The sequence below is a fragment of the Agelaius tricolor genome, unplaced genomic scaffold, assembly GCF_023055355.1.
Source record: "Agelaius tricolor isolate 1412-34295 unplaced genomic scaffold, bAgeTri1.0.p SCAF_9, whole genome shotgun sequence".
In the NCBI taxonomy this organism is placed as follows: domain Eukaryota; kingdom Metazoa; phylum Chordata; class Aves; order Passeriformes; family Icteridae; genus Agelaius; species Agelaius tricolor.
The window spans coordinates 2,196,130-2,218,997 of NW_027269269.1; the positions used below are offsets into that span (position 1 = coordinate 2,196,130).

The following is a 22,868-nucleotide window of genomic DNA, read 5'->3' on the forward strand; positions in this document are numbered from 1 at the left end:
TCATCTAAATACCCCCCTCTGAGATTCTTTATGTCCATGCCTCTTTTCAGTCAGCCTTGCAAAGAAACTTCCAAAGACAGACCAAAAAATACTGAGTCCATCCAGCTCCACTTACAAAAACAATTCCTACACTTCTGTACATCACAATGAAAAAACTTTATAAAGTACAGTCCAAATAAAGGCTGGTTTTAGCCACGATGCAATTACTAAGGATGGGACCAAAAAAGTACAAAAGGAGGCCAGGACTATTAAACTACTCATTTGTGTCAACAGTCAGCTCAGAATTTGTCTGGTGACTTTTATGCTTTTACAGGTATTAAAAGGAAATAAAATTAAAACATAGCATGGAGGGGAGGAAAAAAATATTCTACGAGTATCACAAAAAAAAAAAACCACTCCAGAACAATTAAAGGGTCCTTAAAAGAATGAACAGATGAAAGCAAAGAGCAAGCCAAGGACCTAAGCTGAAGACCACCACAGGAAGGACAACACAGCAGCATGTGGCATTACTGTATGTTAAGGAGTTGCATGCAACAGATTTCTGTAATCCAGAAATAAAATCAAAATTACTGTTTCATCAACTATAAACTTTGATACACATTATTTGTCTTTACGCTCCTCGGTGATAAACTTGTAAGGCCCCAGTGCTGTACTAATTAATAAATGAATCCTCAAAGTGCCTTTAAGTACAGAAGTGAGCTGAATACAGGGATGCACAAGTTATGAAGCATTTGGAAAGTCATGCAGGGATCCCACAGGAATACTGGAAACCACTCTTCTATCTCTCTCTCATTTCTCATTCAGCATCTCTCAACACAGCTGTACAGCAGCAGCAGAGACAGCACATCAGCTTCAGAGGCTGTAATAGTACTTCATTAGCTTGGTTCTGGTTCCTCATTCAACCAAAGCCCAAAGCCAGCTACCTAACTCAAAAAGTAGGCCAATCTCATTTGATTTCAGAAGGATGTGCTAATGTACTTACCATGCTAGAAACTGCATGCAAGCTTCTTTGTTCTCTTTTTATGTTCTCCTTCACTTCCAAATTTATGCTGATCTGTTCTGACATCCCAAATTACATAATCGTGTAATGGTTACAGAAAACCACCACTAACCCACAACCATGCTATAAAGCAGGGCACTCCTTTACCAGTCTATTTTTGGCACAGTTTTCATAGTATCTCTTAGGAATACAGAAACATGCCGAAGTCTTTCTTGAGTTTAACATCTTATTTTGTTGCTGTTGTTGGGTTTTGGGGTTTCTTTGTTGTTTTTTTAATGGGCAGAGGCTCTATATGAGGAGATCCACTTTACAGAGCATAACAGAATTGTTGCAATTCCTCCAAAGATTCCTTGTGAGCCATGACTTCAGGAAAATATGCATTTTGTGATGTCAGAGCAACCCAGAAGACATGGGAGGTTGCCAAGGACTTCAAAGCAAATCTTTCTATCCCACCATTGAATTTGTGTAACATGCTACATTATTATAATTACTGTGACAAGTCATCACATCACTCCAACAATAGGCTCTAATAAATTTCAATTTGCCAACATTATTATTTATGTTACTCTACTGCTCTCACAGAAGAATTAAGAGTCAATTTAATTAAAACTGGGTAAAATTACTTGGCTAAAGATTTATTGGTTTATAAACCAGGTCACAGGCTCAGACAAAACTATTAGCAAAGTCTTGTTACAACTGGCAAGTAGATCTCACTAAAAAGTAAACTTTAAAATTATATTTGGAATATTTTCATGTTTCTTTAACAGAAATCCTTCAAAGTACTGTAAAAACATGTAAAATTTTAGAGGTCTGCTCCTAATGCAACATGCTTGAAAAACTTCATTTCTATTATTAATTTTTGCTCAAGAAACAAAAAATCAGGTTTTGATGGTGAATAAGAACTAATATGTATAGCTAAAATGTATCAATTCCTACTATTCTAAGGAGGATTACATTTGCTATTATAATATATATCATGTGGTAGTATAGTAGCTCAGGACATTTCCTAATAAAAGGTAGGATATATCACTATAAAACAAACTTTGATTTGGGTTTTTTCTTCTTTTTTTAATGCAGAGTACAATTCACTCTGCAGACTTCACTTTTAATCATTTAAGTGTAACACCATATTTAAACAAAACAGATTGGGATTATAAATTCATAGCCATGCAGGAGTAACAGTTAAATTCTTTTACAATGCAAGTTTTAACACCCTTCCTTCTTTAGTCTTGCCAGACTCCACAGTTGCTCTTCAATCCCTCCTGTTTCTCCTCCAATTCTATTTATTATGGCTGGCACATCCTTCTGTTCATATTTCCATCACATGTGCTTATACACGCTTTGTTAAAGCCCACGTCTCCATGGGAAGAAACACAACTGTATCATGTAATACAAAATCTTCAGCCACACATATTTTAAATCCATTATGCAGCCAGGATTCTGGTGCAATAAAGGAGACTGGAACTGTACCCTTCAAAAGCTATGTGCTCTGCAGCCAGTCCCAAACACTGCCAACCTTAGAAAGCATGGGGACCTTGAGCTTCCTCCCCTGTGCCACACTTTGAACAATACTTCAGAGTGCACAGGCACTGAGAAGACAACTGCTCCTGGCAAGAAGCTTCAAGTTTCAGGCCCCTGCCTCTCCAGCCTCCAAAAGCATTAAGTCCTTTTGTGTCTAATCTAAATGGAGTAGATTGACAACAAAGCTTGTTGCATCACTGTACAGCAAGAAAACAACAGAGGACAGGAGTGAAAACAGGACTTTTTTGCCCATTAATGTCCACCTGAAAACTAAAAACCAATTTTCTGTTTCTCTCTTCTCAAAACAACTGTCTTTAATTACAACTTACATTCACTCTAAGATACACACACTAAATTGAGTTTGTCAATCTTCTTTCCCTTCACAACAGTACTGCTTCACAGGGTCTCACCACTGTCCTTCAAGCTTACCTGGTCCTTCTACCAATGTTTCCTTAAAGCTTCATCTTTTCTCCCTCAGTGACTATGTTGCTTCCCCAGCAGCAAAAGGGCCAAGACAGGTCCAAATGTCCCTAACCCACATAGCATCATGCTGCCTACATCACGCTGCCCATGACTGTTCATTTCAGTAACATAGAGATGTGTCCAAACACCAAATAACACAAAACTAGTATCAGTGTGGAAAGGAGCTCGTACAAGCGTCATGTTGGCCCTTACATGGCAGAAATTCAGTGAACTGAACGAAAATCCTAAAGTGCCACAAGTTTTAATTACAAGTCTGTTATCAATTTACCCACTTCATTCACTTGGAAACACTAAAAATAACATCACCGTCATAGGAAGACTAAAATAGCAATCTCTGAGGAATAAAAAGCACTACACAAGTGAAAACAGTTTTAGCAGCAGTGGTACAGCTCCCACCACTGTAGTAATTTCCATCTAAATTCCACTTTAAGGGACATGAAGCAGATTCATCCTAGGCTAGAATTATCCTTCATTTTCATCCCAAGGATTACTACTACTTCGGTAGAGAGATATTCAAATCCACCTGTACAGAGTGGATTAATAATTACAGAGCTGAAGAAGATTCAGGCATAAAGTCAAATAATGGTAAGAGTAGCATACACTTCTCAAAACAAGTTGAGAAGTATAAACTATCCAAACATAAAAATTAAGAATTTATACTTCCTGATGGCAATTCATACTTCATGATGGCAATGTCTTCAAATTCTGTACTGAGGGCATCTATTTGCATTGTGTCAATCATTTTAACAACAATCACTAATTTTACCAGTAAAAATCTTCCTCAGGTAAGAATTAAAGGCTGTGGTTGTTTGCTTTTTTGCTTTTAGAATACATTAAATGATTACTTTTGCTCCTTCTCCTCAGATTATACCAAAATCAAGTACATAGCTCAGCAATGGGTGAAGCTAATTAAGTATCTCCAAATCACTCTTAGAGGACCACTGTGTCTATTATGTAAAATAAATATTTGATCTTAACTCATACTTGGCGTAACTCTTTCTAACATTTTCCAGAATTGAAAATAAACATCCAAAATACTGAAAAAATTACTAGTAAAAAATAATTTTACCTGTAAATTGTTTTCTGTGACTCTGTTCCACCAAACCATATTGATGGGTACTCCTGTTTTACACCTGTCAGCCAGACAGCCAATAGGGTTCTTTGATTTTCTTGCTTTTGATCCCACCGGAACTATCCTCTCATCCAGCACTCCCAGTCGATACTTCCTGGGCTATGAAAAAGAAGGAGAGAAACCAGGCCACTCCTAACAACCCTCATCTAAAGCTACACTAAAATAGGTATTGCACTGTGATATGATTTTGGATTGGTGGAATAGGAAACAATTTGCAAGTAAAATTTAACTGAGACTGTTTCCTTTCAATCCTGACTATTTGGTTACAATAAATAATGCTTTAAAAAATTTAAAAGAAAATAAACTTCAGAGACTACTAATTATTTGTAAGCAAAGCCATCCATTACAAGTCAGCCACTGAAATATGCACATAAATTTGGAAATTCTGTCCAAATGAGAAATTGTTTTTAAAAAATCCATTTTTTCAAAATAAATACCTTCAATCACATCATAATAATGAACATCTCCTTTGAAATTTCTACCAAACAAATTTTAAATTTAAATTCGCCATGACTCATCTCCTGAAAATTTGCTTTTAAAAATCAGGTAAAACTGAGAAGCCAATTGCAGCAGAACAGTGAGAAAAACATTTCTGCTTGGGTTAGTACTTAAAAAAAATAACTTCAGCTACTGTCTTAAGTGAAAACAGACAAGAATTACTATGACAAATGCATTGGGAACTATCATAAAATTGAGAAAATAAAACATTTGAGGAAGTTAACATGCAGGAATTACTTGCACCTCATTAACAGTGACATTTCTAGACATTTCTACTACATTGGCAATGATCTCTACAAATGGAACTATTTATAAAGAACGATATGAACAATTAAATTCAAAAGGCACACTGTAAAAAAGAAAATCTGTTAAATACTTTCAAACAGGTAATGTACAGAAGTTTTCAAGATTTCTCTGTGCTTTCAAACCTATGTATATCTACCTAAATAGTAAATATCATCAAGATAAAGATGATAGATTTTAGCATCTATGCATATTTAGACCAGGACCTTTTATGCCAAATATATCAACAATTGGATCAAATTGCAGAGGTTGGCTGGTTTTCTTTTGCTGTGGGGTTTTGTTTCGGCATTTTTATGTGACAGTGCAACTATCATCTCAATATAGATCACTCTAAGTAATCAAAGCTTAACTTACCTTTATTCAGGTATCTACTTCACCTAGCACTTTGGAAATCTTAGCAACATGTACCTTCATACACAGTTTACAAATTATACCTCAGGAAACAAGGCAAGAATCTAACTGGAGAACATTTCCCACTCACACAGAAACAATTTATAAAACACAGGACAAAACTACCATAAAATGGCTGCAAAACCAAAACCTGAACAGATTCTCTCCTCTACTTCCCCAGAACGTTTTAGGCTGAAAGCTTTGGAAAGAATTAAAACTCATTAGAGTTAACAGTACCTCATCATTTGCCCAAAAAAACCAAACAAACCAACCCCTCAAAAAAACCCGCAAAATCCACAAACAAAACGCAAAAAACACCCAAGGATACCAACATGGACTGTGAACTACAAAGGCAATAAACTCTATGGAGGAGTTAAACAAACTTAGTAACAATAAACAAGAATGAATTTTAGCATACCAATTAGAAATCTGTGATGGGTAGCAAAAAGTCCTCCTGCACTTCAAACACACACCTGATCATGGTAAATCTAAATACAGGTTGTTTATTTGGAGAAACACTCAACTATTGGGCAACTTATCTCAGTAAATCAGAAAGACTACTAAAATTCTAACCTGCAGACATTAGAGCTGAGATGCTGGACATTCAAGCAAGATTGGACTTTAGGGCAGGGTTTGAATACAGTATGTATTTTTCTTAGGCCAACTATTGGAAACAATATAATGAAGAGTAACATTTTCCCTGGAAGCTTTCCTCTCTCTCTCTCTCTCTCTCTCCATGCTCTACCAAGTGCAGGGGTACAGTCTGCCTCAGACTATTGGACTACAAGCCCAAACATACTTCCATTCATAAAAGGTTCTTCTAATCTTCCATAGTAACTGGATGTCTACAAATATTTTGAAAAGGAGAACCAAAACAAAAGAGAAAATAAGCGAATCTGGAAGAAGGCTATTTTGATCACAACAGGATTCAGATTCCAGACAACAGGATGAAACTGTATTCTAGACTTTATGAAAGTCATATATAGACAATATGAATTCATGTTCCAGTAGTAGTAGTAGTTCTTTACTTACTTGTAATAAAAAATGAAATTAAGCAGTAGATGAGTCTAAAGAAACACTTTTTCCTTTCATTACTTATCATAAAACATTAGGGGATTAACTAGATCAAGATATCATTATTTAGACAGACATTAGAAGATGGAATAGACAATATTAACATTTGGAAATAAATTTTAGTCTATTTGCACCAAGTCATTCTAAATAACACCAAAGTCATTGTTCTCAATGAGCAAACTTGGATCTGATTTAGAAATGCAATCAGAATTTAAAGGTAATCAGAAAACAGTATCTGCCAAGAGGAGATATTCAACAGAAGGGAAAGCAAATAGATCGAGAAGTTTCAGTAAGTGTATCAACCTTCCTATATCCCTGACCTCTACACAGAGCAGGAAATAAAGCAACACAAACAGTTCACCTTAAAATGAGCCAGAACTCATCAACCACTGATCATTCTGAACACACACACACACACACATATATATATATATATATATATATGTATATGTGTGTGTGTGTGTGTATGTAAATATATCTACCTAAAACACAGAGGGCATGACAAATGACAATCTGGACTAATTAACCAAACTTTTCTGCTTGGGGACAATTTCTCTTGGATGTTTACAAAAACAATTGGTTTTTTGCGTTCCCTACAGTCTATGAGGTAAAAAAACTGTTCAGGTGTAGTAATTATTGGCTGCAAATGTTTACATGAGGCAGGGAACAGCTAACTATCTTTAATTCCTAGCAACAGCTTAGTTTTCCCCACGGTGAGAAGGGCAAGCATTTTCAACCATAGCTAATAATTATTACCCTTGCCCTGCAGAACCAAGCTGCTGCCAGCAATTAATGATAGGAGCCTACTGGTTGGCACATTTATTAGGAAAGATAAACCCCTAAAGCCTGAAAAACATTACACTTGAACCAAAAGAGAGACACTCCAGAAACAAGTCCCTCCTAAGTAGTATCTTCACATGAGAACACTACTAATGATGATTAACTTCACTAGCCCATGCTAGAAAGGATTCCTCAAGTCAGCTTAATTACTTGGCTCTCATTCATTCAACAAGAACCTTGGGAATGTGTTCAGCAACTCTATTTTCTTCCTACTCTTTGCTGTAACAGTGTCTTTGTCCCTAGTTCCTCCTTTTTCAAGGACAGTGGGCAATATCACATTTCCCTTTTCTAATTCAGGATTAAACTGACCTCTAGTGTAAGATGTTCCATGGCTATCCCAGAGGAATAAATTTAAGCAAGAAAATATCTACAAACATTCAAACTATAAAGATTTTTATGCAGTATTTAAGTTAGATAAGCTTACACATCAAGCTACACAACTGCAAAGTTTTCTTGTACTGAAGAACTGCCACTTATTTTTTTTAGGATCACTCAGCTCCTAAATTACATTTCTGTTCCTTAAAATGCATTTACCTCTAGCAACCTTTGAATTTTAGATTTACAAGCCTTTTCTAGTACCAAAACCTACCCAATTAAGTCTAGCATACAAACACGTGAGCAGGCTATTGTGTTTCAAAGCATTGTGAAGAGTCTGAGCTATGGTAATGCTGTTTATGTGCTTCTACTATCAAACCAAATAGAAGCCATCTTAAGCCTTCTCCATCACAGGTTAGATGAAGCAGCATTACCCTAAATTACTATAGCTAAAAGGTATCACAGTAGCATTAGCTAGGACTCATCTGTTGTACAGTGAGTTGACTGTATCTACACATACAAAAAAAAATACTACATTCTCAGACAGAAAATTTTAAAAAGCTACACAAACTCACACTTTTCTTGTACAACTTACTGGACTACTAAAATTATGTGAGACAATTTTAAATTTCAATGCTCACTTTTGAAAGGTTTAATCTTTTTTTTTAAATTAATGGCAAAGAGACCATTAGAAAAAGAGGTTAAACACTCAGCTAGGCTGCTAATCTACTAAAAAAGGAGCAATTTGTTTTATCATGCCTTTAAAACTAAAACCAAAATAGAAGTTCTTGGTGTCTTTATTGCTACTTTCACTCAACAATTGATTAAGCTGGAATAAGCCAGTACTTGAAACACCAAACCATAGGTATGAATTTCAATATGTCATTGAGCTCCGTTACAGGCACAATCAGCTAAGCAGTACCTTAATTTTCAATACAACTCTGTTACTCTGTATTACTGAACCCAGTTAAGTGCTACACCTGGAACATGAGTTATGGTCAACAGGAATATCCTAACAGACTTTTAATATGAAAAAGAAAAATTGTCTTTTAAGTGAAGTTAAGCTGTTTAAGTTTTGTAGCCAACAAAGCTGCAATATCCCTTCACATGGATTGGGTTAATTGCTAACCAAAACACCCTCTACTCTTCCTTTTTTTATTACAACCAGCAGGAACTGGTAGACAGGCAGACCACACTTGTGCTTTTTTGTATCTCAGCTTCTGAAGGCCAGAACCAATTTTTTAATTTTTGATATCCAAAAAAAAAAAAAAAAAAAATTGAATAGGGTCTTGGTCAACAGCTTAAAAATAATTGTGTGGTGAGCTGGTATTTGTTGTTGGGTGGAGGGTTTTTTCCCTTAAGAAAAAAAGACTATGCTAACATTTGTAATGCTTACAAGTTTGGAGTTTAGAATACTATACATTGATATTACATGCATTCAACAGACTAGACACCCTTCCATTGAGATTGCTCATGAAAACCTGGGTTTGGCTGAGGTCAGAATTTCACTAGTTGAAAAGTAGAAGACAGAGAGAAACAAGATGTATTCTTCTACCCCCAGAAAACTTAAGTGTGACATTTGGTATGGAAATGTGTCTTACTCTAGAGCAATTCCTCTGATCATTGCAAAAAAAAAAAAAAATCTTGGTTTAAACAAATTTTAGAGATGCAATAGATCAGGCACTATATCAGGCATTTTAAACCATAGCCAAGGGAAACTTTTCAGGCTAACATACTAAAAACTTTTATTTCATGAGTAGATATACTGAAGGCATGAAAATCTTGAAGAGTTCAGAAGCAGCATAACTGACATAATTAAGTCAAATGTTTTCTCATCAATTTTGCAGCATAGTTATGCTAGGATGAGGTATCAATTACCACAACTTTAAATCCTGGCATGGATTTAATTATATTGACAAACTTCTTTACTAAGAAATTCATATCCTCTGTTCAATTGATGTAAACTGGTGGAAAAGCAGACTTTTTCCTACGACCATTAAAGTAGATAGCTCTAACTATAGTGAAGACTTGTCAGAGTACCACCACCCCAAGATGTACTTTCAAAAACTACTAAACATTATGGGCAAACCACAGATTTTCTTAATGTTTAAAGGTTCCTTTTAATAGGACAGAAATTTTTGTGTTACTTACAAAAAGTGCACAGAGAGTAAGAGAGTTAAAGACTGATGCAGCTTTTAATCTGATCTTTAACAGGCCAGATTTCTCAAAATGCCTAGCTATTTCTAAAATATCTCAAAATTTCTAGCCATTTTAAATACTTGTATAGTGCCTTCAACTAATGTGTGCACAAGTTTAATTTTTTTTTATTATTTTACTGCAAATCACTCTTGAAGACTACATACACCTTGTCATAGCAAGAATCAAACAAAGCTTGTAAATATAAACAAATGCATCCAGCTTATCAGTTACATTTGAAGTTATTTGACTTTAAATACACAAAAGGATGAGGCAGCAAAATGTAAAAGTGTTACATATTTTTAAAGGGAAATGCTTCTATAATTTGACTTATATATCATAATGATCACTAATTCACAGACAAAAATAAAAGCAAGTAATATATTCTTCCATGATACACTTAAAAGTGAAAAATACATATTTATTCAAATAGTAATAACTAAGATAGCAAGAACATACAACCAAGGAACAATTCCAATAACTAACTATTCCAAGAAAAAATGTAAAGCAGATTACATTATATTATATCCTTGGAAAATGTGTCAGACCACAGTACTACCTACAAACATTCATTAGTCTTCCCATAAAGCACAGTCCTTCTGCATTGCTGCAACAACTTTTTTTAGCACCAACTATAATGTTTTATTATTGTAGTACAGGTGTATAAATCCTAGAAGGAAAAATTTAGGTTTGAAATATAAATTTAGCCCAGGTACATTACAGAGTCTGTGCAGCCATAATTCTGTCTCAGAACACAGTGACATGATGCTTGATCATTACCCCTCAACTCATCAGAACATGATTCGTGCTTCTGACATTGTATGCAGGAGGCTCTGAAAGATGAAAACTGTCTTGACACATTTTCATTAAAAGTAAATTTAGCAAGACCAGGCATGGCACATAGAGCTTTTCAATGACACCACTGAACTAGATAATGATCAGGTATCAGAGGTGTCAAGATAGAGCTGGAAACAGGAAGCTGCAGAGAAATACAGGTTCCCAACAGGTAACAAAACTAGATGGGACGCAGGACACAAAAATAAAATAGCAACTGCTTAAGTCTTAAGAATTTAATATCTACAGGACCTGAAGTTATCTTTATTGTTTTATTTTAACTTGAGAAGTAAAACTCTTCTCATACTCATTAAAAGGCTTGCATTTATGCAGACTAGGCTTACAGGTCATCTTTGCTTCAAATAATTTTCTATGCACATTTATCTCTGCTGATCAAAGTAAATTAAGTCGGCTGTCCAGTCTCCTTTGCTGTAAATCTCCACAGATGGCACTCAACAGCTGCACCCTGTTTGAGGTGGACTTCAATTCAGATAATCTCTTATACCTTCCTTTCTAATCTAGAGGTTTTGTCCTTGCCTTTACTCACCTAAAACCAATGGAAGGCATTCAAGAAAAAAATTTCTTGAAAATCCACAAAAAGCAGCATTAAATTGTGTTTATAGAGTTGTTCAGTACAGCAATTAGTTCACCCCTTGCAGCCTGTGAACTGAAGTTATTCTCACCTTAATGGACCTCATCTAGGTATAACTGAACAATTAAAAAAATGAAATGGAAATAAGCCACTGTTAGAAACTTTTCTTAAGAGTTCAGTTTTCATGAGGATTGAAGGTATGAAAAAACAAATTAAAATGTATAGTAAGTGCTTTTCATTATCCTGTAAGGCTGACCAGTGACAAGTACAGGAACCTTTTAGCCTGGATTGGTGGCAACAGTCTCAGAACAAAACTCTAAACAAAAGTTTCACAATATATTTTCGTCTTAGTGCATTAACCTGTCATGTCCTTGACAGCAGATTCTGATCAGTTATGTCACAAGTTTTTATTAACTGTTTACCAGAAGCACCAAAATGAAAGCAAGAACTTTTCCAAACAGATAATTTCAGGTTTAGAGAGGAGCACTTTTCTAGATAATGGCTAAAGTCAACTCAGGAAAAACATCCAGGAAATTCAAGTTCAGAATGCCACCCTATTTTTAACAAGAATAACATTTATTTGAAGAAAAAAAATGAAATAAGCATGACATCATTATTCTTGGGAAAGGGTGTTAATCTATTACTAACTCTAGTTTTTGTTCCATGCTTCACAAATCCTATTTGTGCATTGTAGATTAATACTTACCTAAATATCTCTTATAGGAAATTCACTTTAGGGTTGCTTGTCTTACTGCATGTGGAGTTACAACAACCAGACAGTAAATCCAGAAGGTTTTACAGTTGACAGAACCTCCACCAAGGCTCCATCTACTGAAATACTTAGCTCCTTTGATTTCATTTTAAGTATCCTATAAAAATGTCTTTAAACAGTAATCTTAGCTTTCCTGAAATCTAAAATTGAAATGCAGTTTAATAATTTCTAAACAGAGATAATTATCTCGAGAATGTTCATAAAAATTCAAGGACTATGTTTACTTTTTGAACAGAAAGTAGAATAGCTCTAAACATCAAATAATCAAAAGCAAATTAAACAGCTCAGTCATATTAACTAGCTTCAAAAATACTGCCTAATTAAAAAGTAAGGATATTCAGAATTACAATCATCAACTTATGTTTAGTATTTTATTGATCTCGAATATTTCTCCATATGCTTGCCCATTATTAAAGGGCTGCCAGCATAACATGATCAGCAATATCCAGAGACAATAAACTTGCTTTAACAGAACTACATAGTACATGCTTTTACAGAAACTATTCAGTTTTACGCAACACAAGCGTGCAGTTTTTACATAGTTCCAAATAACTTCATACTTCAAAATATTACAAGTCAGAATGGCGATATTTTTAAAGGAAAGCAATTGTTCTTTATTCACTTACCAAGACTGTATTATATCTGTCCTCCAAGTCAGTGATAAACGAAGGAAATGCTGGTTTTGCCAGCTAGTTCAGAACAAACAAAACCTTAGACTTGGGCTCTTAGTAAGATAATGGAGACTTTTTCAAACAGTAGATGTTGTAAAGACATACATTTGAACTAGTCACCAAGGCTCCCTTTATACAGCAGGCACCAAGCACTGGCCTAATAAACCCCATTGTTCGAGCTCTAAACAAACTCCAGTTAATGGGGTAGAGGGGAATCACACAAGGTTTTAAATACCTGGCTCTCATGTGTTTAGTGCTTTTAAGGAAATCACTTCAGACAATTTGAATATTGTAATAAAAATGCTAAAAATATATAAAAACTACATCGTAACTACTTGCAATGTATTGACTGGCAGCAAAAGTCTGTCACAAAACTTATTAATTTCTCATAACTTTAGCCATAAATTTTTGTCCACTTAAAGCAATCACCAACATCCAGTCATTTCCAAAGACTTTCTCAGAGAAAGCTGAATATTTCTTTAAACTACTCATCTCCCTGTGCTGACTATAGAGGGAGCCTGGATGCCTAGATTTACACAGCTCAAGTAGTATTTTATCAAAACTTCCCCATTATTAGTACTTAACAACCTTTAATACAAGAATACGTTACAAAATAGCAGTCATAACAAAAATAAATTAATATGCAAAGAAAAATACAAACCTCTTTCAATTAATGCCAGTTATAGCTGAAATGTTAACTAAAAAAAAAACCAAGTTAATCAATTTCACCGCTAAAACTTACTCTTAATACTATTTTAGCAGCCAGTGCCTTAATTTGCTTCTTTTTCTTGAGGAAAGAATGCATTAAGTCAGAAAGCACTGCAAAACACTATTTGAGTTTTGAGGTATTTGTGCTTTACAAGCAAACATTCATTGGTTTGTTTTCACTTTGTACTGCTTAACTTCAAAGTATTTTTAGAGACAGTGGTCATTCTTGCAATACTTCCGTTTCCGCTTGTTTTCTTTGGTGCATGTGGTTCATACATAAGCAAAAATTTACACCCAGGTATGTATATATACATATATACATGTGTATATATTGGCTCTCAATGCCTGTGTTAAGGAGGAATGTACAATTATTTTTCATTTTTACCAGCCTTGGCAAGTGGATAAGCAACACATTTTTGGTTTTTTACATCCAGCTTTCAGCACACTGTACTGGCATTAAGGAAAAGAGCAATGCAGATATTCCATGTAGTTTGGAGACATCATAATATTAGAAAATTAATGTTCAACAACACCATTTATATTTAAAAAATAGTGTGATGGACCAACTATAGCAATTATCTTTAAGCTCAATCTTCACCTGCAGGAGTAATACAGAACATACTGATGTAGCTTGCTTTCATTATTTACTACATGAAAGCTGAGGATAATGTGGCTAATAAGTAGAGAACATGAAAGTCATCAGTGAAAATAAAACTTAATAATTGGTTGGGATAAGATAATGTCTGGTTTTGGTAAGCGACAGTTCATGAAAATGAGACAAAACTCTCACGTAATCAAATTTTTGTCTCTTATTTCAGCCTCTGAGTGTATAGCTGGAAAACACCACAACTTGCACAGCTGCAGGTCCAAGATGTTTGAAGATGCTGCCTAGCCCTCAGCAAAAGAAAGATTTTTCAATACAAATTAGAGGGATGGAAAAAAACCCCAAACCCTCGCTTCCCAATGATAACAGCGTCTTTTAACCTAAATGCATTTCAAACTGTTAATTATTATCACATTATGTACAAATAAATGGGAGAATTGATTCTTAACGTATTCTGAACTTGCTCCCATAAAGGCTTGCAGATCACATGTCCCTCAGTAGAATAAAAATAATTTGTTTTCAAATTCAATGGGCTACATACTAAGTTTCATATTCTATAAACTTCAGTTTACAAGTGCCTGGAGTATTTCTTATCAGCAGCACCAGTCTGATCTGATGTAGCAAAAATGAAGTAGTAAGATCTTATTTATATCAGCAGCAACACATTAAAATAAATCTAGTAACATCAGAAGAATGATCCTTATTTCATGCAGTATTTCAAGTTATTCCAGATCTTCTTCCCTGTCAACTCATACATAAATAGGCTACTTATGATTTAGCTGTTGCCTACCTTCCTCCTTTGAGATACGCTGAGGGCAGCAAAGTCATTAAACAAGGATGAATTTGGTGAAGTTAGTGGATCTATAAAACCAATGTAAAACCAAGGTGTTACATATATATACACTACTAAAAGAAATTTTATATTTTTTAACTTATTTCTGTATGGAAAAAATCCTTTTGACAAAGCTAAGTTTAGCAATCACACTGCTAAAACTCCCAGCATTTATTAGCTTCTGTGCAACTGCTTAATTGAAATGGTGCTCATTAAGAGAATTCAGTATGTTTAATTGCTGTTGACACTATTTAAAGGCCACCTAACATTTCACAGCCTTCATCTGATCAGAAAAGCTGTTCTAAGTGCTCCTTACATTTGCATGTCATTTTTAACCCTGTAGATGATACACTGTAACGTTTCCAATTCACCGGGAGATCCTCTGAAAGGCTTGACAAGCATTGGAAGAGGTTGCCCAGGGCAAGTGCATGAGTCACCATCCCTAGGGGCATTGTGTAAATGTAGTACTGAGGGAAAGCTTTAGCAGTGCACTTGGCAGCGCTGGGATAACAGTTGGACTGGATCTTAAAAAGTCTTTTCCAGCATAAAAGATCCCATGATTCTATGATCTCCAGTTACCTGAAATTAGCAATCTTCTGTTTAACAGATCTTATAAATAATGATGTGACTATTGCTTGTCCTGTCACTGTTCTGCACATCAAATTTAAATCAGAATCAAGGATAGCAGAAGCCCACATTCCATTAACTTTTTATTGCTTTTTCTTTGTTCCTATCCATCTCTTCCGAGTTGAAATATCACAAACTGTATAACATTCACAGATGCAACTTAAAACTCCAAACTACGTGGCTAAAACTGTCAAATTGGCAGATGACTGCCAGCTGTAAACATTGGTGTTTTGATGAAACACTTTCTTCAACATTAAATTCCTAACAGAGAATTTATCTTGCATTTGTTCAACAATAAGTATTCCCTAAAAGGGCAATTCTACAAATGAAGCACTGCTTGGCAGAACCAGGGAGAGGGAGGGAGAAGGATCTGAGATATGACAAAATTTAAAATGGTTTCTAAAAGTTGGTGTGGTTTCTCTTTTTGACAGGCATCACCATTACTATTTGGCCTGTCACAGTCAAACTCTGACTGCATTTAGAACTGGAGACCTCCACTGCCTTGAATAGCTAATTGTTCAGTGGGACAAAAGAAGCAGAGTCAACCTCAAAGCCTACTGGAAATAAACTAGGAAGAAAAAACTAGAAAATACCCGCCAATTTTGTCTTTCAAGAAAGTTCATTTTATAGTAGTTACTACCATGCCTAAATTATAATCCTAGTAAGTACACTAGCTGCAGGGTCAGACATGCAAATGGAGTTCTAGCATAATTTACACAGTAATTTCCAAAGCAGAAATTCATTTTAAATGTAGGTCCTTGCCATAAGGGAGCAGTACCCTCTTCTTTAAAGAACTTAATTTAGCAGCTACAGCTGAAATAATCTGTAGTGATTCTGAAGAGCACATTACAAAGCTCAATACAGCCTCCACAACAATTTAGCAAGTACATAGGCCTCCACTATCAAGACATTCTCTTCAGCTGAAAACCATGTATATAAAACATGTTCCTATAGCAAGGAAAAAAATTATAAGAGGCAAAGTACTGCCTGCAAGACAAAACTGAATAGCTATTAAAAATCAGCAGTTATGTGACATTTCACAAAATCCACACACCCTAAATTTAACAGAAAACACCTGTACACACAGTAACTTACCCAAGAAGCATCATAAAAAGGGATACTATGGTGAAGCAACATAAATGCTTAAGCTATCAGTGTTTTACAGTGGATATCCAAACTAACACTTCACTTGAAATGACAAGACTGATAATAACTAAGTTTTTCCCCTACAGCAAAGGGAAAGCTAAAAATTTATGAGTTCATTACACCATCGTTAAAAAATAAAGTTTTGCTGTATCTCAAAATCCGAGAACAAGTAGCACTCCCTTAAGCCTCAGTTTTGTGAATCTCTCAAATTTGCCAACATACTTTTATATGTATTACTTGAAACATACTTACCATGGCCTGCATACTGCTTGGCACTGTCATTGAGAAGGCTAGGGGAGCTGCTGCTATTTGTCATCCTCTGTAAAAACAAAATATGAAAGCATACATGTAAAATGAAGCCTTAACAGATTAAGTGAGGGCAATAGGGATGACCTTTAGAAAGTTTTAAGGATAGCCTATGAAACTTGTGCTCATTCCCCATTTAGTAAATACACTAAGCAAACAGACTTGTAATTGACAAAACTGTTTAGTAAAATAAAGGATTTTGCACAACAGAAATGCAAACCAAAAGTTACTGTATATTCAAACAAAACACTATCTTCATTAATTTCTTCTAAATGAGGAGGGTCAACCAAGCCTATGGTTCTCTTCCCGCATGTTGTGAAAACATTAGATAAGACAATTACTTATCTCCTTAAAACAGTCTTTCACACTGCACTCCTGAAACAACTACTCCCTTTAAAATACTATCACCATGACATGAAACTTCTCCAGTGAAAAATACTTAAATATTTGATAGACTCTTTTTTTTAAATAAAAGAACCTTTTGAGATCATTCAGCAAAACATTCGATTCCTCCAAGTCAGCAGGACATCTGAAACCCTTTTAACACTCCTCCTAGGTTCCACTTGATTCTCCTGCATTCCTTTAGAGATATCAGCCAGCAACAAACTGGACTAAAGTGAAGCAGTGCTGCTCTAAGAGCTACTGCTTCTTTCATAGAGAAGTTTTAAAGTGTCTTCTTACTCCTGCTTATTCTTTCACCTTTCTTTCACCAGCTCCCCAACAGGAAGAAAAAGTGTGAGAAGAAAAGGAAGGCAAGGTCAGGAAGTGTTCTTGATCACTGAGAGAGACAACCACTAATTTGTTAAAATACTCCCTGGCATGCTTTTGGCCCACATCAACCCAGAGTCTCCCAGCCAATTTCCAGGCACTATTCAGCAGTGAAAAGGTTTGAGAACCCTTCAAATTGATGGTTTGCATGCAGACTCTGCTTTAGTGGGTGAGCACACACCAGCACAAACAGGCCCTTTTGTGCCAGCTGGCCCTGAGCATCAAGGAAAGTTTCCAGGCATGTTTCATTTAGTAGTCTAGACACAGACTGACTCAGAACTGGTCACTGGAGCTGCTCTTTACAGTTATATTTCTCCATAGCCAGTCTCAATGTTGGTGGCAAGGGGCAGGAAGCTTACTATGTTATACTTCAGTGCCATTTCATCTAATTGTTGACCACAAAGATCAACATTCTGGAGTAATTTTGGTAAGAACAGAAGACAACCAATAGAAGCAGGAGGGCTATCCATTATGGTAGAACTGTAAACCTACTGCAATTCAAGACTCCCATCACTTGCAGTTTTCAGAGCACTGAAAACATCTCCAGGAGCTGCTGCTTTTAAAACCTGTATCTAAAAGAATAGATGGTGTAAAGTAGCTTTTATGTGGAATGCTTACAACACATAAATAGCACATAAACCTGCAACTTTTTCAAGACTTCAAGCAAGCTGTTTGCTACGTGCTCTTTCTGTATTTTGATGTCACCTGTCTCTTTCTCCTAAACATACTGACCTGACACAATACATATATCACTAGCTGCTTAAGTGATAAACAATTCTATACACAAAAGGCATGGGTCTAGCGAAACAACGTCGACTTATTTTTTACAAAACAAGGTACTGCTTTGAGAGACACACACTAAATTGACAAACTTCGCTCAAATTCAAGGACACTCATCCAATTGCTCATAATCATCAAAATAAGAATAAACATACACCAAAATATTATAGTAGCTCAAGTAATCATACATCATATTCCCTTCCTAAGCAATGGATAGAAGTTGAATAGTTTGTCACAAATATTTTAAAAGCATCCCTATTATGCATGGGTTTTTTTGGCATTTGAGACATCCACACTGATCCTCATAAAACAAAGGGGTTTAAGAAGAAATTTCCTAAAGGGAACCTTTCAGATTTGCGCAAGATTTGTGCAGGTGAAGATGAAAATAGTATTAATGTCCACTTATAATACCACATTTAATAATAATTTTATTGCAAAAGGTCATGATTTCTTGAAACAAGAATAAATATGACATTGAGAACTGTGCTGGTATCAAAGCTGGTTAAACGGATAGGTTAAACATGGAACAAAAGTACTTTTATTCCATCAATATTCACCATCCTCAGGTACAGGAGTTAAATATTCAGCCAACAGACTTTCAATGGGAACAGGAGCCTGCGATGATGAAAACCTGTGCTGACACAATCACTGAGAACATACAGTGCACACAAGGCAGACTGCAACAGAGCATATTGTTCTGGATTCTGAAAGCGTAGTGCAACCCAAACCTGTGAGCATCAGCTGTGCTTTTACAAAGTCAAGTTCCCATTCAAGGTGCAAACATATCTTACACACACAAAGTTTCTGAAAAACCAAAGCTTGGGCAGCCCTTGCCTTAACAACTGCTTGTAACCTGCACCTTGAATAGTTAGAAACCTCCATCATATTCATGAATTTTTCATTTTGCTCACTTTTACTACACATGCACAAGCTTCTTACCTTAACATTATTCATAGAAGACCTGCACGTAATCAGTAAAGGCTTTTTAATCTGTTTTAAGATTAATATTTCTGCCACCACCCAAATGCATTTAGTCTGAAGGCTACTCCTGTATGTCATTTTTACCAAAAAGGTCTTTAAAGAAAAAAAAATAATTAGAAGAACAGACAAGTGCTGTTTGTTGTGTTTTCCTGAAGGCAGCTTCGATTTTAAGTAACACTTATCAACCTCTTCTAATGACATTGAACTATTTTTCATACAAACTCAATTTCAAGAAGATTGTAAGCACCTCAAGCCAAGGGATGAAAGCTCCAGAAACGCAAAAGCAACCATTAACAAGGAAGAAAATTAAATATTAAGCCTGACAGAGAATATAAGCATACACATATGAGAACTTCAAACTGTTTTACTACATCAGAGCTTTTATCATATGGAAGTTAATATAGAAAGACAACTTTCTGATAACCAAGTAAAACACTCAGTTCCACAAACTTCTTTTCTCTGCCTGCCTATTGCTATGATTTGCTGAGGTTCTTTAAACAGTACTCAAAATTCAACTAGGATGGCTGGCATAGGCCCTGCCCTTCTCCCTTTAAAGGAATTTAAAAGTTGTTTCTGTTTTAGCTTTCCCTCACAGGAGGGATGCTCCAGTACCCACATGCTCTTTGTGACCCTTCACTGGACTCTTTTCAATATATCCCTGTCTCTAATGTACTGAGAAGCCCAGCACTCCACGTGTGACTTCACCACTGCTGGAAAGGCGGGAAGGATCACCACCCCTGACCTTTTAGCAACGTTCTACTTCAGGCAGTCCACTTCCTCTGTGCAGTATAGTAAGAAAAGAAATGTTACAACAAACATTCCCACCTTCTAAAAGGAACACACCACCTTGCCTCCACCCTTCAATACTCAGTAACAAATTATAGCTGCACTTCAGGCAAATTTGCTTTACTTTCATCTCCCTCAAGTGTATATTACAAAGTTCTCATCAAGATAAAGCATGAATAAAACTTTGATGCAGACAATTAGATCTAGTTTTACATAGCTTATAACACTTATCTTGAAGTGACTGGTTTTCCTTTTTTTTCTCTGCCATTTCTTTTCTCCAAAATATGTAAGAGATTATATTTATTCCTCTTTTTCTCTATATTCCATGCCCTAATCCTGAAAAAGTAAGGATTTTCCTAATGGTCATTCCACAGTGCTAAGCATACCACCTCAAAATATTTTGCAGTATGTCACAATCTAGTCTCTTCATCTTACTACTGTTTTACTGGAATTGTATTTCAGAACATTTCTTTATAATTTTCAGAATAAGGTTGGAGTACAAACAGTCATTCTGCAAAAGATTAAGATTTATTTGTTTGGCTATGACATTGTTTAGTTGTCAGATTCTGTGACCTACACAGGGTGATATCTTTTGCTTTTCTTTTTAAAAAATCTAAAACCTGTCTTTGACAGTTAGCACACGTAACACCATCTACAGAATGACCCACACAACTGCTGAAACGAAAGCAACTGGATTTCTTCAGAAAGCATTATGAAAACAACAGCATCATTTTATATTTAAAATAGCACATCTGTAGTTCCACTCAGCTCTCAACAGTTAAAACTGAAGACATTTACAAGCTTCTGTGCTATAAGGAGAGTTTTATTACTCGACTGTTGGCAGATGCAGCAATGGCAACAAAGGTCTTTGTGTTTATTCAGCTGCAAGGCTTTGAAGTAAGCATGGTTGCTACTTCTCAGGCTATTCAAGAATGCTTAGTACACCAACATTTGCATGATGAAAGCAAGCAAAACCAATTTTCCATTGCTTGGCCTTGTCAATTATAATGCTGAAGACTGTTACTCCCTTCCTATTTCAATTAGGATGATTTACTGAGAACTTAAGATTCTTCCTTTCTACATAACCTGCAATCCAATGGAATCCATGTAGTTATAAATCTCATCCCATCAAAATAAAGAAAACCAGACTCCTGTGAAGCAACATGGATGAAGGCACCTTCTACTGTTTTATGCTCTTACAACCAAGCTGCTCGGTTCTAATAAAATGTTAAAAGTTTTAACATCAAGATACTTCTCTGCCTCATCCTGCTATAACAGCCTTTGAACAGCCCAACACAGTATAATTAAAACTTCTTTCCACACCACCTGCATCTTTGGTCGAGTTAGTCAAAGGGCAGCACTAATGCCAGAGGAACAGCGACACCAGCCAACAAAGTGGCATGCACTGAGCAAACAGCCAAGCATTAGAGGCATCCCAGCCAGCCAGCTCCTGCCTCTTCACTGCTGGGAAAGCCAAAAGCAGTGAGCTGCTTTTTGAACCACACCTCTGACTGTCTCTTGGCAGCTGCTGCTATGGCAAAAAGAAAAAAAACAGCTTTGAGGACAGCATGCAGCCTGTGGACCATGTGTTGCACAGGCTTGCTCTGCAGTCAGTTAGTATCACTGAGAGAAGGGGAAAACAGAAAAAAAGTGGTTTGATAAGATGGAAAACAAAACTGTTAATATAGTGTATGAAAGCATATGCAGATTCAGGGAAGAAGAGACGTGAAACAAAGAGTCTTATGGAAAAACACAAACCAATGAGGACAGAAGACTATTAGTCAATAGGAAACTAAGTGACAACAGAAGATGATGGGTGCAATGAAATGTTGACCAACAGCAAAGACCTTTGAAGTAAGAGGAGTGGAAGGATGAGGCAAAGAGGTATTTTTCAGAAAGGAAGAAAATGGAAGAATTAGTCACTTCAAAAATCCTGCCTCTTTTGAGCTGCACCACATACTTTTACTCTGTTTTCCCCACTGCAAAGAGAGTATTGCCATTAACTGCATCTTCACCACTAATGTAAGCCCAACACTATGTTCAAGATCTTGTAAAACATTCTTCCACAGATATAAATGAAATCTGAAAGTCAGAAATAGCCATTCTACAGAAATGTTGACAACTATTCATCTACATTATTTATGGTCAAAGCAGCACATCCACTCCCAATTCATCATGATATAATCCACTTTCCTCCCTTCTGCTGCTTACTTAACACTGAGTCTTAGAGCACAGGCACTGCACACAAAAATGTGGTAACTGCAAACTTTGATATAGCTTTGCTTGATGCAGTCTGATTCTATTATATATGCATTATGATAAACCAAACACATGCAACCACATACGCTTTTTAACAAACCTGTTTTATGCCCTGCACGTGACAAACATATTCTGGAGATTAGATAGGAATGGTCAAGACAACTCATCAATTGAATGTCTGACGATTATGTTGAGAGATATGTAGTGAATAAAACAAGGACAGCAGAAAGATTATTTCATGGTAACAGAAATGAGCAATACCCTGAAGAGACTGATTTATTTACTATCCTTCCTAGAGTGAGATCAGTTAAGCAACTTGAACCAAGTATTTTACTGGTGGTCATTAGTTGCATTCTTGACCTTCCTACTGTAAAGATTAGTTTCAAAAACTCAGGTCTCTTGTTTGCCAGCACTGTTGCAGTTTTGTTTGTTTAATTGCCATCCTTTTTT

At 35.9% G+C, this 22,868-nt stretch overlaps 1 protein-coding gene across 15 annotated transcripts in view; it reads right to left on the bottom strand.

Annotated features, from left to right (window-relative positions):
• Window positions 1-22,868, bottom strand: part of PAN3 (poly(A) specific ribonuclease subunit PAN3) — a 79,481-nt gene that overhangs the window by 40,474 nt on the left and 16,139 nt on the right. For 10 of the 15 annotated variants that reach the window (XR_011680238.1, XR_011680239.1, XM_071433991.1 and 7 more), the window contains 4 exons: window positions 16,791-16,857; window positions 14,724-14,794; window positions 12,577-12,639; window positions 4,074-4,235 (listed from right to left, as the gene is read on the bottom strand). Coding sequence is in view for 13 of the 15 variants with exons in the window: in XM_071433991.1 (XP_071290092.1) it covers window positions 4,074-4,235; window positions 12,577-12,639; window positions 14,724-14,794; window positions 16,791-16,857 (363 nt within the window). In the remaining 2 variants the exon portion in view is untranslated. The remainder of the gene's footprint in view (window positions 1-4,073; window positions 4,236-12,576; window positions 12,640-14,723; window positions 14,795-16,790; window positions 16,858-22,868) is intronic. The other 5 variants (XM_071433999.1, XM_071433997.1, XM_071434002.1 and 2 more) reach the window with 3 other exon arrangements.